This window comes from Anguilla anguilla, chromosome 4 (assembly GCF_013347855.1).
Source record: "Anguilla anguilla isolate fAngAng1 chromosome 4, fAngAng1.pri, whole genome shotgun sequence".
Lineage (NCBI taxonomy): Eukaryota > Metazoa > Chordata > Actinopteri > Anguilliformes > Anguillidae > Anguilla > Anguilla anguilla.
The window spans coordinates 4,792,135-4,811,654 of NC_049204.1; the positions used below are offsets into that span (position 1 = coordinate 4,792,135).

At 48.3% G+C, this 19,520-nt stretch overlaps 1 protein-coding gene across 1 annotated transcript in view; it reads right to left on the minus strand.

The window, feature by feature from the left end:
• The window catches only part of anos1b (anosmin 1b), a 58,786-nt gene that overhangs the window by 11,636 nt on the left and 27,630 nt on the right, over nucleotides 1-19,520 (minus strand). Inside the window, exons 3-8 of the mRNA XM_035414086.1 lie at nucleotides 17,309-17,371; nucleotides 15,139-15,346; nucleotides 13,242-13,426; nucleotides 11,409-11,538; nucleotides 3,131-3,336; nucleotides 687-822 (exon numbers count right to left, since the gene is read on the minus strand). Coding sequence (XP_035269977.1) covers nucleotides 687-822; nucleotides 3,131-3,336; nucleotides 11,409-11,538; nucleotides 13,242-13,426; nucleotides 15,139-15,346; nucleotides 17,309-17,371 — 928 coding nt within the window. The remainder of the gene's footprint in view (nucleotides 1-686; nucleotides 823-3,130; nucleotides 3,337-11,408; nucleotides 11,539-13,241; nucleotides 13,427-15,138; nucleotides 15,347-17,308; nucleotides 17,372-19,520) is intronic.

A 19,520-nucleotide genomic window follows, 5' to 3' on the forward strand; every position in this document is an offset into this window, starting at 1 on the left:
TGGGAATCAAACCTGCAACCTCTGAACTACAGGCCCAGTTCCCTAACCATTACACTACACTGCCAACAACTTACAGGTGTGTGTGTGTGCATGTATGTAGATGCTAGAGACTCTGTACTAGTCATTATATGTGCATATGTTCTGCAGTCCCAGTACAGACTGGTTTAACCCTTGTATTATCTTCATATTATGCAGACACTCCGTGTTTATAGGGTGAAAAATGGAGCCCCCACCCTCCCCTTACTGGACCCCCCGTAATAAAGCCTCTTCATTGAATTTTAAACCCTTAATTTTCGCACTTCACTGTCAAGAGACTGCATTGCTTCAGTCACCATTTTGTTTTCAATACAAAACACGCATCATAATTTTTTTGTTGTTGTTGTTGTTGAAATAGTTCAACTTTGATCATGATTTTTCCATTTCATAACTGCAGGGATAAATAAGACACATAAGACAATACTTGTTCCCTGATGGTGTACCACTTTTATATGAAAAAGGGGCAATGTTCAAGCTTTTCACTTCTACCTTTTCTAATGGTAGAGGTCATCAAATTTCATGCTGGAGAAATTTAATTTAGGGTGTTTTCACTGCTGTTAAAAGGGTCCATTTTGAATATAAAGGTTAATCCTGTTCTGTAGTGAGGGGGGATCGCCTGCTTTGGGGATGAAGAGGAGGCGGTACAGTACCTGCGGTTGCCGTGGTGAAGCTGAGCTGAGCTCTGCTGCTCTTCAGTCGTTTCTGACCCCAGTAGGCCACCGCTTGCACCTGCACCAGGTACGCCACGCCCGGCCTCAGCCCCTGCAGCTCCGTCTCCCCGGCAACCTGGAGGACAAGCGGAACAACGATTAAGGAAAAGGTCCGCGCCCAGCGTTTTTTGAGTTCGGAGGAGGCTAACAGGTTTAGCGTGCTCTGGCATGTTGCCTTCATCAGTGACATGGCGTTCAGAGTCGATGGCACTACTTTACAGCAACACCTGGAGGATGTGAAAGGTGAGAGGACTTGCACAGCATTAACACACCAAAAGGGGAACACAGCGGGGGAAAAAAAGACAACACGTACGGAGATGTTTAGAAAGATATAAAGAGTATTTATCACTGAGGCATTGGCTTGGCAACCTGTCCCGGGTGCATTCCTGCCTCTCGCCCCAATGCATGCTGGGATAGCCATTTAGCAGAGGCTCTAATCCAGAGCGACTCACAATGGATTTGAAACATAAGTTCACTCAGCCGATTAATAAGCTTAAACAGTGCCAGACCTGGCCAAACGACAGTCCCAGACCAGTGAGTACAGATGCTCTAAAGCACCAGTGCAAGTTTACTACGCTAAGCAAGAATAAAAGAACCATTCGTAAAAATATACAGTCTGTCCATCCATAACGGGGCGACATAGCTCAGGAGGTAAGACCGTTTGTCTGGCAGTCGGAGGGTTGCTGGTTCAAACCCCGCCCTGGGCGTGTCGAAGTGTCCTTGAGCAAGACACCTAACCCCTAACCCCTAACTGCTCTGGCGAATGAGAGGCATCAATTGTAAAGCGCTTTGGATAAAAGCGTTATATAAATGCAGTCCATTTACCATTACCATTTACCATAACAAAGATGAGAAAAATGAAACAATAAACATACAACCTGAAGCCATTACCATTACCTCACATCTGAATTAGTACCCAAGGTGAGACTGCTATGGGGGCGGAGGGTGCTCTTTCAGAAGAAAGGGTTCCAAAACGCTCCTCTGTGTCCCCACAGAGCAAGGGGTGCACAACCAGGGCTGATCCGTTTCAGGATTTTGTGCCAACTTCTGCTCTTAATGATTTAATTAGCTCAATCGTATCTTGGCATGACATTTGTATAAGCACCAGCTAGAGTCACAGACTGCAAGTGTATCCTAAAGATTTCACTGTGCTCACGTAGGGGAGAGAAACGGCCTAGTTTATAGAGCTGTCAGAAAACTGAAACTAAGGTAAGTGGTTGAAACCAAAACCAGCACGCATTTTAGGCCGATATTTTAACAGCCCAACGGACCATACTCAAAGGGCCTTATATGTTTGGGTCAGCTTAAATCATTTGATACTCCGTTTTTTACAAGTTTATATGTTCACTTTTTATTATTATGACTAACATACGTAAAATGTTTTTTTTATTTTCAAAATAAATGTACAATCTGATTGACAGTATCGAGATACTACACGAAAAAGACCCTCAATCTAAGGCTAGCTCATTCAATTACACTTAATGTACAGACATAGCTAAGTAGTCTATTTAATAAAGAACTCAATGTAAAATTGTCTGTTATATGAAAAATAAGTTCTGCTATATGTATTGCCTGTTTTCTCAACACGCCAATCGTGACTGACTAGGTACCTTTTCCAGCACCTCAGGAACGCCAAAACATGTGCTTCATCACGGTGTGTCTGAACGCGCGCGTGCGTCCAGACAAACTCCCGCACATGTGTTAAGGCTTAAGGCTTCCTCCGTCACCGTGGAGGATGTGGATGTTATTATGACTTCCTGTCGCTGGACGCCTTTCTCCCTTCGGAGCTGACGACAAATCGACTTTCGCTTCAGACAAAATAAGGAAACGCGAGCCCCCAGCACTTGGTTTTTTTTGTTCCTGTCCTCCAGTACAGCAACCAAAAATCGATAAAAAATAAAGCAAGTTGATAGAATGACCTCTCAACGTTTTCTGAGAACTGAAACATTATTAACAGTCTTGTCCTTCACTCATCTTACGTCCATCTGTATAACTGGCTCTTGAAACCAGGAGTTTTTCACTGGATGGAACTGGTATTATTAATTACCTGTTTGGAATAAATGCTCTGTCACTGAGACAAAACTCTTTAGATGGCAGAAAATGTTGAAAACACTGGTGCAGATCTTTGAGAAGTATCTGAGCCAGGTCTGGTTCCTAACTTCTTACTGCTCACTGAAACTGAGTGTGTACTAGAAATAAAAATATATATATCACCACTTTCAGGTAACACATTTCATAAAAAATATATTGCTGAGAAACATAGTTTTCATCATATTTTCCAAAAGAAACCAAAAAAGTTTCCAATGCATATATTTCCAGTATATTGCTGTATATGACATTTGCGTGAGTGTTGACAGGAAGTGCCGGCAGGTCGGAGCGCTCACCCCCTCCGTGACCTTGGAGTTCTCCTTCCTGTCCAGTCCCGTCCTGCGGGGGCCGCGCGCGCTCCAGCTGATTTTGTAGTGGTGGACGGGCAGGTCCCCCTCCCTGGGGGGGTCCCACCGGAGCGGGACGGTCACGCCCCCCCCGTCGGCCCCCACCGAAAAGTTCCCCCGCCGCACGTTCCGCGGGGCCTCCGGCGGGAACGGGTCTGGAGGGGGGAGAAGATGAAGACGAGGGTGAAGATGAAGGTGAAGGTGGAGCTCAAACCGAACCGGTTCTCCATCGGCGCCCCCTCTCTGCGTTTGTTTATGGACGCCTTGGGGTGCGGAACCCGAGGTCACCTACAACCGCACAAAATGTGCGACTAAGCAAAAAAATTAAAAATAAAATAAAGAGAGAGAGACAGCAAGGTTACAGAGTGTGTGTGTGTGTTTGTGTGTGCATGTGTGTGTGTGTGTATTTGTGTGTGCATGTGCTTGTGAGTGTGTGCATGTGTGTGTGTGTGTATTTGTGTGTGCATGTAAATGGTAAATGGATGGCAAATGGACTGCATTTATATAGTGCTTTTATCCAAAGCGCTTTGTGAGTGTTTGTGAGTGTGTGCATGTGTGTGTGCATGTGCGTGTGCATGTGTTTGTGAGTGTATGCATGTGTGTGTGCATGCAAGCGTGCATGTGTGTGTTTGTGTGTGCGTGTATTTTTTTTGTGTGTGTGTGTATGTGTGCTTGTGTGTGTGTGTCTGCGAGTGAGTGTGTGCATGTGTGCGTGCATGCGTGTGTTTGTGTGTGCGTGTATTGTTTGTGTGTGTGTGTGTGTGAATGTGTGCTTGTGTGTGTGTGTCTGCGAGTGAGTGTGTGCATGTGTGTGTGTGTTTGTGAATGTGTGCTTGTGTGTGTGTGTCTGCGAGTGAGTGTGTGCATGTGTGTGTGTGTGTGTGTTTGTGAATGTGTGTGTGTATGTGTGCTTGTGTGTGTGTGTCTGCGAGTGAGTGTGTGCATGTGCGTGTGTGTGTGTGTGTGTTTGTGAATGTGTGTGTGTGTAGAATGTTGTGACTGATGAGGGTAAGATCAGAATGCATAAAAACTGCATTAGCTTCAGGTGAAGACAAATGGAGGACGTGCGTGAGAACGTGCTGATCTGTGCAAATTCTGCTGGGAAGAAAGGGGAAAGATGGTGTGGGGGGAGGTGGGGTGGGGGTGGTGGTCAAGACACTGCTGCAGACCACCCAACCCCGAATGACCGCTCACATCACATCGGTGAAATGGAAAGGCTTTTTTGCTGTGCTACATCTCACATTCTCTCACATAAAATTTGGGTTGAAATGCAAACCAAGAGGAAGGTAGATCTCCAGGAACAGGGCTGAGCAGCCCTGTGGTAATCGAAAGATAAGTTCCTCAGTACTAGGACTCCAGCACCCAACATCTGGAGTGTGATTCGGCAAATTATGAAGGTGAAGTATAAAGGTGAAAACGACGTGCAAAAATAAAGAGCTGGAGGGGGGGGGGGGGGGGGGGGGGGACTGATTTAAAAATGGGGGAGGGCAGATCGAGTGGGGAGGGGGGGGATTTTTTTTCGGGAGGACCCACGTCCTACTTCCTGCTGTCGTCCTTTATTCACCTCCCCCCCCCCGTCCCTGCTTCATGCGGCCCCCCTGGTTGTTTTCGCTAGCGCGTAGCGACGGAGGCTCTCGCCCGGCAGGGCAGTGACGGATGGGCAGCCGAAATGACCTCGGAGACGGAGCTACACTCAGGTGATGAGTGCACGGAGTCATCCATCTCAGGTGGGGTCAGGTGGAGGTGGGTACAAGGTCTCTCTCTCTCTCTCTCTCTCTCTCTCTCACTCTCTCTCTCTCTCTCTCTCTCTCTCTCTCTCTCGGAGATGGAGGTACGCTCAGGTGATGAGTGCACAGAATCATCCATCTCAGGTGGGGTCAGGTGGAGGTGGAGGTGGGTACAAGGTCTCTCTCTCTCTCTCTCTCTCTCTCTCTCTCGGAGATGGAGGTACGCTCAGGTGATAAGTGTACAGTCATCCATCTCAGGTGGGGTCAGGTGGAGGTGGAGGTGGAGGTGGGTATGGGGTCTCTCTCTCCCCCCCTCTCTCTTTCTCTCTCTCTGTACCTCTGTATCTGCATCTCTCTCTTACACTAAAAAATGCTTTATTTTCATGACAAAGAACTGGTGCAGTAGCTAAGGTGGGGATGAAATTAACAACACTCCCCCAAACATAGAACAGAAGTAACCCCGAACTTTAAAATAAAACCCATTTTATTACCTAATAAACAAAATAAAAAATACTGTACACACACAAACAGACTCATACACCCATAACAGAATGACAGGAACAGGCCATTCACCCCAACATACTTGCCATTTTCAGACCACTACCTCGTAGCGCACCTAGTAACACATGCACACACACTCATACACACACACGCACACACACACACACACACACACCATTAGTGTACCAACACCACTCTTTCGCAGGCCTGGGCTGCATCATTTTCTCATTTTAAAGTAATTATAGGGGGGGGGGGGGGGAGTATGTAAATTATCCTGAGGTATGTAAAATCATACCCAGGGGCAGTGCTTCGGCGCAGCGCTGCGTTCTTACAGGTGGAAAAGGACTCAGAGCTAGCCGGGACCGTGACCAATCAGAGGGCCTACGGGTGCCGCGTTAGCGCGCTGGCATTAAAGACTCGCACGGCACAGCCGTTAACATTCCTGGGGGGTTCAGACGAAGGCCTGAGGCCAGCTATCATTCCTGACAGCGCCCTGCCCCCCCCCCCCCCGCGCTTCGCCTTCTGCCCCTCCCACCCCCCCCCCCCAACCCTTACCTTAAAAAAAATGACGGGGAAAATATTGCATTACCCGAGGCGGCTGCAGCGCAATGATATAACCTCTGACTCTCCATAATCAGGCGAAGGAAGATGGCTTTGATATTGTATAGCGGCTACTGTACGGTAGGGAGGAATGAAAGCTGGACACTGGTTAATCAGTGACAGCAGTTTGCCTTCGGGGGGGGGTGAGGGGGGGGTGGGGTTGGGGGTCGGGGGTCGGGGGGGGATCTGCTGCTTCTGAACACGCCGTGTTCGGTCTGCCGCACCTCTGCGAAGTCGCTCGGCGGACATCGAAAGTCGGTTTTTCCAAAACAACGGTTCCATTTCGCGGCGGGCGAGCGAGCGAGGGGGGGGGGTCGGATCGCGGCGGCGGGCGGAGGGCGGGGGCCGCGGCCCGCGAGGCCTCGGGTCGTCCCCGACAACCTGTCACTTGGATTTTTCCTCACCGGCCAATCAGCCCCCTCGGCTGCTTTTCATCTCTCTCGGCTTCCCCCCCGAGCGATGGCAGCTACACGCCTGACCTCTGACCCTTGCACCCCCCCCCCCCACCCCCGACCAACCCGCACCCCCCGATGCATGTTTTTCATCCTTCCAAAATACTCAAATATACATCATGTAATGCATCTAATTATTAGAAGATGTCCTGGCGACGCAGAAAATTTACAGGGTGGTGGGGGGGGGCGGGGGTGAAAATGTGAACTCCCTCCATTCATGCTGAAATAATCCCTTTTTTTATTTTAAGACTGTTTCTGTTTATCTTTCAATAAGCCCGTCTCCTGCGAGGCGATTAAATGAGGAAATAAGAGGTCCGATGTCGCCTCTTCAGACTTCGAACACTCCGCCCCGGCGGACAAAAATGTGTCGAGAATTCGGAGGAACATTCCGGCTGAACGATCCCCGCTCGGCTGTGAGTTCGCGTTCTCGACGAGAACATTCCTCAAACGATCTCAGAACATTTTATCGTTCCAAGTTCTGTCACAGTCGTAGAAGGGAAAAAAAACGTTCCGGGCAGGCTGCGTACAGAATTACCGCCAACATTCCGCGAAGATCATCATTATTCGCACAGAAATATCATGTAAAATACACTTTAAGAGTGCTCTGAAATTAAAGCTTTGAAATGGCATAGCCGACATGCCTGATAAAGTTACATTGTATCTATTTATTACACCCATAATTAACCCTCTGAAGAGGACATTTTTTGGAAGGTTTTCGGAATTTTAAGTCGGTGTTCTAGAACTTTGTTGCTTTCAGTCACGGGGAATGATTGCTACACCATCATTAGAATGTTCAGTTAAGAACATGCTGATCGCATGCTTGTGACCTCACACCTCAAAGGGTTGAAATATTTTTTTAAAGCTGAGCTGAGCAAGGGCTGTTCGAAGGCAGTTCCTGAAATGTTCCCTGTGGCTTAGGGATAAAGTTCGTGCGACATCCAGGAAACTGAACGATCGCATGGGCACTGGAGAAGTTCTGCTTTCTCAGGTTACCAAACGTTTTGGGAACGCTCTGAGAACCAAACATCGTAAGATGGAGTGGGCGCTTTTCTGCCTGAACACAAAGGGTAAATTCAGCCAGTGATGAAGCTGGGAGTTCCCTGTGGGAGATGGCATGAGCTACTCACACATGACTACATCACATTACAGACATTTAGCAGACGCTTATATCCAGAGCGACTTACACAACCTAACTTTTTACATAGCATTTACATTTATAAAGCTGGATATATACTGAATCCAGGGTTAAGTATTGCTATGTAAAAGTCGTGTAAGTCGCTCTGGATAAGAGCGTCTGCTAAATGCCTGTAATGTAATGTAATGTAAGTACCTTGTTCAAGGGTACAACAGCAGTGTCCTACCTTGGAATCGAACCTGCAACCTTTTAGGTTACGAGACCAGCTCCTTACCCATTATACGTGGCCTAAGAGAGCTCATCAAAGCTGAGTAGCCAGCTTGTCCTCTTGTCCATAACTAATTTCATCTTATTTTCATTGTGTCATATTGAGAAGTATTCCTGCCTCTCACCCAATGCATGTTGGGATAGGCTCCAGTACCCCCCGTGACCCTGCTCAGGATAAGTGGGTATAGAAAATGGATGGATGGATGTTGACAAGTGAATGCATCTCTGAGAAAGCTATCTTTCGGTTTTTTTTAAGGGGTGGGGGAGGGGGGAGGGAGGGGGTGGAAATATATTAACCTTGGGGGGCAGGAAACTCTGCAGACGAACTTGATAGTCTCCTAAGATGATTTCAGTTGGAAACCATATTTGCCAAGGAGGTGGATTTCACGCAGGATATCAGTCCCGCGCATGAAATACGTTCATCTGAGCTGAGGCTTATGGATCTGACAGGCAGAAGGTCGCAGCGAAGTGCTTTATTACTTTAGTCCTCGCTCTGCACTCCCACGCTACAAAATTCGGCACCGCGCTGAACCCCCCCGAGCACATCGAGCGAGAAATCGCCTATAAATAACAGATCATTAAAGGGGTACGTTTTCAGGCCAAAAAAAAAAACACATCTGGCTCTCGTGTTTTTTGGAAGCGCGCCGCTCGAAGATTCGGGGGACGGCGGACTCTGCTCTGGAAACGCAGACAGAACGCTGTCACGGAATGCGCCACGAGGAGCAGGGGTGAAGTGCGGGGCGATTCGCAAGATCGTTTTTAAAACATTTTTGAAAATTTTTTTTTTATTGACAGACAAGTACAGGCCAGACCAGAACACTGCACAGCGGTGCTTCAGGGCTGAGCTGAGCTGAGCTTCAGAGTCAAGCAGCTGCTACGAAACGGGAGATGAACAGCTATGGTTCTCCTCGTTACACCAACCCCCCCCCCCCCCCCCCCCCCGCTTCTGGGGAGATCACGTGGCGCAGTCCGTAGACAAATACCCCCCATGTGGCCGGGATGTTACTTCCGCTCCCTGTCTCCTTCCGCACAGTGATCCTGTCTCTATCCATAACACTCTCTGCTTACTCTCCCTGTCTAAATAAAGTTAAAGAATACATAAGGAGAATGGATCGTGCTCTCCTGAAAAAACAAAAACAAATGACAACAAACAGAAGGACTCTCTAAGGGAGAACACGAGGGCAATTACTTCTAAGTCGACCAGTTAGCGGGACCCACTAATGTAGCGTAATATGCAAACATACGCTCATAGCACACCTGTTGTGTGTGCGTCCAGCCTACCAACTGCTGTGGAGAGCTCAGTAAACAGTTCTTGCTGGTAAATAAATAAGAATACTCAGGCTGTGGGTCTGGTGCTACTCATTTAGTGGAGAGGTTAAGTCTATGCAGCTATGCCAGGTCTGCAGTTAATGCTTTACCCATTACACAAACACCCACTGCTCCTGCATACTTGGACATAGAGAGTACGTCCTGTCAAACGCGTCCATTCCAGCAGCCCCTGGCTGTGAATATTATATTAACGCAGTCTGCTAGCAATTAAATCTCTGTGATCCTTTTTGGGGGTGAGTGGGGCTTGGCTTTAAATGGTGGTGATGACAGTGTCCCTGTGGTCAAAGACTATATGAACCGAATCCTCCCAATAACATGGCTTCAGCAAAATGAAACTGTTTTAGATCTGTTTCGGTGAGAGAAAAAAAACAAGCTACAGTTCTAGGCCAGCGACCGAAATAACCCGGACCTTCTCAGTGCTGTCGTAAAGACTGGGCCCTGTTAAGAATAACAACCAGAAAACACTGATGAAAACTACATTTTTCTCATATATAAATATATATATATATTTTATTTTTTTATCCAAAACCTCAAAGAGAAGAAGGACCGCAGAAAAATGTCTGCTTATGAATGTCATTTCAGAATGTGTTTTTAACATCTTGATGTGGTGCCACAGATTCCGCAGATTCACCAGATACACCCTGGCTCCCAGCATTCCTTCCCCTGCATCCCGCCGCCTAGCTGCAGGAAGTTGCCGTCGGCATGGCAACAGGAGTTTCTGGTGTTCGCGGGATCGCACTTGGCCGCACCCCGCGATGAAGTCGGCGATGGTGCGATGAAAGGGAATGTTTCCGTGTCAACAGCAGGGAGACAGAGGGCTGGATTCGATCAAACACACTTCAGACCGTTTAAGGGTTTAAGGGGGTCTGGTCAATACGGTGAAATACACAGGATTAATCCAGAGCCGTGTCTAAACAAAGTCTACATCGCTGTCTTTGCCGAGCTAAGGCAAACAAAAGTGAGAGATTCCAGCCAAGAGAGCTGGTTTTCGTCAATTGACCGATACTGACGGTGTGATTCATTGGTCAGGCCACTTTCAAAGTACCTGCCTTCTCGAGCTAAAAGCTCTGTTTGGCACACACTTTTCCAAGCATGCTAAATTTAGTTCGAAGTTCTCTGTGGCACAGAATGGTATCAAATAAGTCAGTTCATTTTGTTTCATCGGTTTCATTTGATCATATTTTTTTTTTAAATCAGCTGGACAATGTCAACTACACTGGTGTTCCTTACAAATATAGTTTCATGTTTTACTTTCCCATGGCTTGCAGACGCAATGGTTTTTTTAAAATTCCATTGCTTGTGCATCTTCACAAACAGTTCAATTCAGGTCTACGGAAATAACTAGACAGCCCAACAACACGGACAGACAGACATGAGCGAGGGCGGCCAGACAGACAGACAGACAGACAGACAGACAGTCAGGCGGCAATCAGGCATGAATCAGTCGCACCCTGAACTCTTCATTGGCTCTGTTATCGTAAATACTCACAGATTCAATTAAATGTTCATCGCTTATTAAACCTCATCAGATAATTAAGTGTTATTTAACATTAACTACGTTAAGTCACCTCCACTCAGAAAAGTAAAGCAGTGGAGCCTGTGGGGTCTGAATCTTTGGGAACTAAATTCAGAGACAGAAGGACACAGGCGGTACTTCATTAGCCTCATGTTTTAGGCCCATAACCATACGGTACCGAAACCCAGACCAGACTGACACTGATGTGAGATAAGTCTGGGACGAGCTTTGCTAATACGCCAACAATTAGTCACTTCTGATGAATCATGAGCCTGTGTAGATCACCAACTGGAAGCAGAGATTTGAACAAACTCATCCACTGACCCATAACAGAACACTGGCTAATGTTGGGGAGAACCAATCAGATTGCAGGAAATTATCCAAAAAAAGAGAGAGGGTCTGGGGCCTGTGAGTTTGGGGTACTCCCCTCTGGGAGAGTGAGTTTGGTGTACTCACCTCTGGAAGAGGGAGTTTGGGAGTTTTGGGGTACTCACCTCTGGAAGAGGGAGTTAAGGAGTTTGGGGTACTCACCTCTGGGAGAGTGAGTTTGGGATACTCACCTCTGGAAGAGTGAGTTTGGGAGTTTGGGGTACTCACCTCTGGGAGAGTGAGTTTGGGATACTCACCTCTGGAAGAGTGAGTTTGGGAGTTTGGGGTACTCCCCTCTGGGAGAGTGAGTTTGGGAGTTAAGGGTACTCACCTCTGGAAGAGTAGAAGTGCTTGCTGGGAGTGGTGAACCCTCGGGTGCCCTGGCTGTTGACCGCGCTCACCCTGAACTGGTACCATCTGTGGGGCCGCACGTCCTTCAGCACAGCGCGGTCCTCCATGGTCTGTGGGGGGGGGGGGGGGGGGGTAGCGGGGAGAGGGGGGAGGTCACAGCGATTAAGACAAATCGGACTCCGCCCGCCTTCTCAATCACCTGGGCCCCCTGGCTGATAAGACCCGCGTGGTGACACCGCTCTGACAGGATATCTCCACGGCGACGCTGATGACAGACAGCCTCTCTGGAATGATCCGCTGCGTCAGGTTCACCCGGACCGCCCCCCTCAGTCACACTTATTAAATCACGCAACACTCAAAACATACTCTTTAAAGGAGGACTTTTCATTGAGCTTTGTTTAGTATCTTTTTTTAAAGTCCTCTTTTTTTATAGTTTTATTGCATTTTACTTACATTTTGCACCTTTTTTTTGAGGGGTGAGGGATGATGCATTTCACCCATGAATGAAAGGTGCAGATAAACAAAACAAATAAACAATAAGACAATAAAAAATATTAAATAAATAAATAAACAAATAGAGTATAAGAGAGGACGTGTCTTTTCCTTGTCCTGTCAGAAATGTAATAACCAATATGTGTTCCATTTCTCCACGGCTACCGATGGCTGGTAGCCCTGTGAACTGCTGCTATAATGAAAACTTTAAAATGATTTTTAAAAAAGGGAAAGCATGAAGCGGAAATGAACGAGCCCAGGGAGGGGTAGACAGAAGATGCAGGATTTTCGGTAAGGGCACAAACCCTTCATAGATGCGCGTACGGTTTGTGTCGGGACTCCCTTACACGCTCCCCACCCCCCCCTCCAAAACAACCTCCCCCCCAACCCCCCCACCCCCACCCGTGTCCCGCTCTGCCCCCCAACGACCGTGGGGTTGCCGTGACGACCCCGCTGATGTAATTGGTGCTGATGCCCCGAATGTGTGCAATTAAGCAGCCGCGCGGCTGATCGTTTCCAGAGCTCAGGGATCGAAAAGACAGGACCGCACTCTGGCAGTGATTCAGAGAGAGAGGGAGAGAGAGAAGGGGGGGAGAGAGAGAGAGGGAGGAGGGAGAGAGAGGGGGGGGGGAGAGTGAGAGAGAGAGAGAGAGAGAGAGGGAGGGGGGAAGAAAAAGAGAGAGAGGCTTCCTAACCTTTCTAACCCCACAAACATAACAGGACACCCGACCCAACCGGTGGGACGGCTCAAGGCATCGTGCTTTTCCTCTTCCAACTGCCGGCAAATCAGCGCCAGAGTTTTACTCTGCTGCAGTAGAGCAGGTGCACAGAGACATTTACACAGCATTCTGGCCAGCGCCATTTCAGTTCAATTCAGTAAATTAACTTAAATTAAATTAATAACTTTTTTTTTTTTGATCCTATGGGCATTTTTCAATTCATGAAAGCCTATTTGGGAAAGTATCTGGGTCAACTGAAACTAACCCTTCAAGAACAAACAACACCCCCCCCCCCCCCCCCCCCTTTGCCATCGATTACCTGAAACCATCATCAGGTGCCAGCCATTCATAAAAATCCAGGTTGCAAATTACAAACTGCAAATTTCACAGCAGTTCAACTTCTCAACTGCAATGTCCCAAAAAGAAAATTCATTTATTTTAGTTATTAATTTGTTTTTGTGAGGTGTTACCGAAAGAAATACTACAGAAAAATAACGAAAAAGAAGAACTACTAACAACTAGAGAAATATTTACCATAAAAAATACCATAGAAATATTTACCTTAGAAACATTTACTATAGTAGTACCATAGAAGTAATTACCATAAGAATGGTCTGCCAGGATGACGCCTCATCCTCGCTGGGGTGAATTCCGTAGTTCCACCTCCTCTGCAGGACGTACAGCACCGGCTCGATTGACACGTTGAACTTGGACATCCATGTCACCTCCAGCTGACCCAAAAGGTCCTCCACAAAGGACATGTCTTTCTTGGGCTTGAGGGGGACACCTGACAGGCAGAGGTCAAAGGTCAGAGGTCAATTTGTCTTTTTAAGATTTTGTTTTTAAACTCAATCGTTATCACCCTTGTTTTTGTCTTTTAATCCCAATGTGGAAAGGTCAAATATATTCACTGGTTCATCTTCTATTAAATTAGGAGAGCACAGACGAACACTACAGCCAATTAGCATACAGTGGTCAGCAGCTGCCTGTCAGCACAGCTGCAGGTTCGACAGCTACTGGACCGGTTTTTCCAAATCCGCTCTAGAGCAGTCTGCTGGTGGAGAGTTGAGGAGGAACTGCATAGTCCACGGGTGTCCAGTCTCATCCAAAAAAGGGCTGGTGTGGGTGCAGGTTTTAGTTCTAGCCCCAGCACTAAGACACCTGACTCTAGTTCCCAGGGTCTTGACTGAAGAGTTCATTAGTTGAATCAGGTATCACACTGCTGGGGCTAAAACAACAACCTGCACCCACACCAGCCCTTTTTCGGATAGGATTGAACACCCCCCCCCCCCCCCCCCCGGCCTACTCACTGCATTTGAGGAGTACGCTTCACACTCAAAAGTCAGATTCTACACTCCTGATTGGGCAGAAGAGTTTGTTCTGTCTCCTGTGAGGAAACAAAACCATTTCCGTAAACGCACCCCCCTCCTAGCCCACCCCCCCCCCCCCTTCCCTGAGCAATGGTACGCCCCATTAATGCACCACACAGCAGGCACGCCGACCGCAGTCAAACTCAAACAGACAAAAACCAAATAAAACCTGCAACTGCCAATATGCACAACAACACATAGAGTCCCTCTATGCGCTTAGCCTGCGTTTAGCCACATACATCAACAGACAACATCAAGCATTAGTGTTTTAATTCAATGCCTTATGTCTTCACCTTATCCATTATGAGCTAAAATGTTGAAGTGGATTGTGGATCAGGGGCCTGTATTCTAAAGGTCTGTTATCCTGTTTGCATCCTATCCTTATCCATTAAGAACCAAAAGGCTGAACTGATCTCATATCAGTGATCCTGCCCTTCATTGCTTTATGAATGGGAGTCCTGATTCTGCCTCAGGATGAAAGCATGCGCTCTTGTTCCAGAGGGGGGGGGGGGGAGGGGGGCATTAAACAGTAAAAGCAGCAGTTCAAAAGGAAACAGTACATTGAGAGCAAATGGGCCAGTAAGTTCAGCTGCGTTTTTAGAAACGGGGAGAGCCCCCCCCCCCCCCCTTGCAGAGTGCTGCCGGGGGGCCGGGTGCGTGTTTATATTGGGAAAAGGCTTGGATTTGCTCGACTACTGTCTCAGATATGGAAGCTTTTTGTAAGGTGGTGCAGTCAGAACTTGTGTGGGCTGCTGGGTGGCTCATCCTGTTAAGGCGCCGTTCTTGGGCGCTGTTCTTTTCAACAAGGGGGTCCGCAGACCCCTGGGAACATAATGTAGGGGGTGCTTAACCTAAATAAGAAACCACACAAACATCCGCCCCCCACCCCTCCCACACACACACACACACACACACACACGCACACACAAACACACGCACGCTTAAACACACACACACACACACAGACCCACCCTTGTAGAGGTTGGCGGGTGCACACACACACACACACTCACACACACACACACTCACTCTTACACACATACACACACACTCACACACACACACACACCCTTGTACAGGTTGGCGGGAGCCTGGCACGTGTGCCACACACACACACACGCAGACCCACCCTTGTAGAGGTTGGCGGGCGCCTGGCACGTGTGCCCGCAGCCGTTGGAGCAGCACTTCTTGGTGCCCGAGCATTCGCGGTCCGCACTGCAGCTCTCCACGCAAGCCGCCGCGAACCCCGCGGCCTTCTGGGCCGGCGGACAGTCGCCCTGCTTCAGCGCCTGCAGCGAGGTCAGGAACTCCGCGCTGGTCACACACTCGTGATGCTTCTGTGGGACAGGGGAGGAAGGGGGGGGCAGCCAGAATTAACTATCAAAGCACACAAAATAACATGAAACGGAGAACAGGCCATTCAGCCCATCTAGAACATAAGAACATGAGAATACATAAGGAGGAGAAAGGGGAGTCCGGTCTGTCTTGGCTCATCCATTCACATACAGACAGGAGAGCATCCAGCACTGCACCAAGCCTGAACTGGAACTCCACAAGGGCCTAAAAATGTGTTTTGTTTACGGTGTGGCCACGGGTCTCACAAAGACATTTTCCCCGGTTTGAGGGGCATTTTATTCAGAGGGTAAAAAAACGCAGTCGAGACAGCTGTCCACCCCCTGGCTACGCGAGTGAGCGGCTAATGCTAACCCTAAACCCTACCCTGCCAAGGCTATTTTCTGCCCGAACACAGACTCTCGCTGTATGTTTAACGCTGGCACCTTCCTGGTAATTGCCCGAAACAAACCCAGAGGAGACAGAGAGCCTGTGCTTCGAGACAGCTGGAGGCGGGGTGGGATGCAGGGGGGGGGGGGGGGGGAGAGGGGGATGGGTGGTGGTGGGGGGGGGGGGGGGGGTTGGCGGGTTAGAGCAGAGCTGGCTGGATCCAATTGAAAGCTGTTCATTTGAGGAACACCACCAAGTATTACTTAACTCAACACTTCTCCGGTCCGATGCAGCCGCGTTCACCCCCCCCCCCCCCCCCCGCCTCCTTTACTGAATGAATCACAGAGCTCAGGAAGGGTGGGGACAGGCCCAGGGCCTCATTCGTCAGCGCTAATAGCAGGTCCCATTAACGCGTGGCGGGATACTTACCCAGCCGCGACGACGCGGCTAAGCCACACACACACACGCACACACACACATACACACACACACACACGCACACACGCACACACACACACACACACACACACACACGCACACACACACACACACACACGACACACTCTCGGAGGGACGACCTCCAATACTGTTCCGATTACGAGCTGAGAAGGGCGCTTCGTTAGGGTCGAGCTCGCTCTGCGCCGCTAATGCCTTCTGACACCGTAAAAAGTGCGGGAACGGCGTTTTCCTGTCATCGCTAAAAACCCCGTCGCCCCCGAAAACGTTTGCCGTTAATGCGCGGACACAAACCCAAAGAGTGCGGACTGTGGACTCATCTAATGGCCTTCAATTATCCTCTGTTCTCTCCCTCTGCGGTTCTGTCAGAACGCTGCATTCCCAACATCCCCCCCGCCCCCCCCCCCCGTCTGACGTCTTTAAACCGGGGAGACACGCGAGGTTTTCCTTTTAAACATGCTCTCGCCGTGGAATGATTAAAGGCAAAAATAATTTAACTTGATAAGGGGCGATATTCCTGAGCATAATCATTTGGAACCCCGCCACCTCCCCCTCCCATCAAAGGTCTTCCTTGAAGAAAGTTTTTGGTTCAATGGAATAGAGCTGGTGTGGTCAGGAGACAGGGAATTTAGACTGAGAATTAAGACAGGGAATTTAGACTGAATTGGTACTGGGAATTTAGACTGGGAATTGACCCTGGGAATTTAGATTGAGAACTGAGACTGGGAATTTAGATTAGGACCTGAGACTGGGAATTTAGATTAGGAATTGAGACTGGGAATTCAGACTGAGAATTTAGACTGAGAATTGAGACAGAGAATTGAAACTGGGAACTGAATGGGCTGGTTGCTTCTTGGTCTGCAGCCATAATCTTTGAGAGTGGCAGGATGAGGAGATTGAACATGTAACATACCATACATAACATTCTTTTGGCCCCCGAATCGGTTGTTCAATTTAAGATAAAAACAAAAACCAGAAAACCCCATACCTTTCCAGCACCTCTTGCAGACCCCGACTTTCATCAGTGTTCACCTTCCATACCCCAAACCCTTCCACGCCACCCCCCCCCCCCCCCCACCCCTCCTTGTCCCAAAAAGAAAACATGCCATCACAGTGCTTACCTCACAAGCTTTATGTGATGCAACTCTCCTTAGCTCCCACAATTCCTTGCAAGGCTGAAGACACTGCAAGCAAATAAAGTAAACAAACAAACAAAAAACTGAATTAAGGACAGTACGCGCCACCTCAAATACACCACAGAATCAATGCAGTCATAAAATACAATGACGTACACAGAAAAGTACAGGAGTGTTTACTTCCACAAACGAGGAAAATGTAGCAGCTTCTTGCCTTTATTTCCTCATCTTAACCACTGTCTTGCCACATTCGCAAAAAACAGAGAATTTGGTCATATGTTCAAGAATTCAATGTGTCTGCTATATGCTGATTCTGACCAGTCTCATCTCATCGCTCACCGGCGACCCCCTGCTGGTCAGACCGAGGGCCTGCAGGTCCACCTGTTGAGCTGCTCATGAAAAGTGCTTTCCTCCCACTCGTGTCTGTGTGAGCCTGACTTGTGAAACGCGGTGCGATAAGAAGCAGCGATGACATCACGTACTTGGGCGGAGACCGTACGCTTGCCTGGTCTCTCCCGATTCTACCACAGAGATTGCAATGAGTGTGACTGGGCATTCCAAACTGGGGGGAGGGCGGGGATTTTTTTAAAAGCGTGTTACAAAGCAAATGCCGTAAAAACTCTTTGTTAGGCATCTGTGGTTCCCCCGACGCCTCCCCTCCCTTCCCCTCCTGCCCACAAACCGACCACCCAATCGGCACCAGGACAGGTCACTTCCCTGCAACCTCACAAATCCGGACAGCAACCCGTAAAAAAACCTCAGCTGGCGACGGTTACGGTCCCTGCTCTGTCTGCTTGGACACACGCAGACTGGCGGGGGTATGGGGGGGCGGTCTTATCTTTGACGAGATGTGGCGGGATGATGTCTTTCACAGACACCTGGCCCGGGGGCCGGCGCTCACAGGCGTACCTGAACACGACCCGGATGACAGGCAAAAGGTGGCCGAAGGATTTCAGTTAACCTCGCGGGACCCTGGTAAAACGAGCCGGTCCAGTCTAGAGCTGAACATTAAGGCCCACTATTTCAAGATCTAAAGCTTCATCCAAGAAAATCTATCATTCTAAAATAGGCTTTGATGCTGGTTGGAATGTGCCTTTCCACATTAAATCAACAATAGCATTTGTAAAGCAAACAGATTTTCTATTTTTATGCAGAATAAAATGGACACAGTGAAGGTCTTAATAGTGTTACAAGATTTGTGTATTGTTCTGTTTTCCTTCAGAATGACCTGAAGTCTCATAAAAATAGATATGTGAGTGATGTTTGTGTATGTGTGTGTGTGTATGAGGGTGCTTGTGTGTGTGAGTGTGCGTTTGTGTGTGTGTGAGTCAGTGTGTGTGTTCATGTCTGTATCTGCGTGTTTATGTGTGTGTGAGTGTGTGTGCATGTGCGTGAGAGGCTGTGTTTGTGTGTGTGTATGCGTGTGTGTGTTTGCGTGTGTGTATGAGTGTGTGTGTGTGTGTGAGTGTGTGTGTGTGCCAGTGTGAGTGAGTGTGTGCATGCGTGTGTGTGTAAGTGTGTTTGAGTGTATGAGTGTGTATGTGTGTGTGTGCATGTGTGTGTGTGTGTATGAGTTTGTGTGTGTGTGTGTGTGTGTGTGTGTGAGTGTGTGTTTGAGTGTATGAGTGTGTATGTGTGTGTGTGTGTGTATGAGTTTGTATGTGTGTATATGTGTGTGTGTGTATGAGTTTGTGTGTGTGAGTGTGTGTTTGAGTGTATGAGTGTGTATGTGTGTGTGTGTGTGTGTGTACGTGTGTTTGAGTGTATAAGTGTGTGTGTATGTGTGAGAGTGTGTGTATGAGTTTGTATGTGTGTATATATGTGTGTGTGTGTGTGTGTGTGTGTGTGTGTATGAGTTTGTGTGTGTGTGAGTGTGTGTATGAGTGTATGAGTGTGTGTGAGTGTGTGTATGAGTTTGTATGTGTGTATATATGTGTGTGTGTGTGTGTGTGTGTGAGTGTGTGTATGAGTGTATGAGTGTGTGTGTGTGTGTGTGTGTGTGAGCGTGTGTGTGTGTATGAGTGTGTGTGTGTGTGTGTGTGTGAGTGTGTGTATGAGTGTGTGAGTGTGTGTGTTTGTATGTGTGTGTGTGTGTGAGTGTGTGTGTGTGCTTTCTCCTCTTCTTGCCCTCTGCTTGGCACTGGCTTCCCCTCGCCTGACTCCAGCCTAATTTATCAAAGGTGCCTCCTCACAGCCA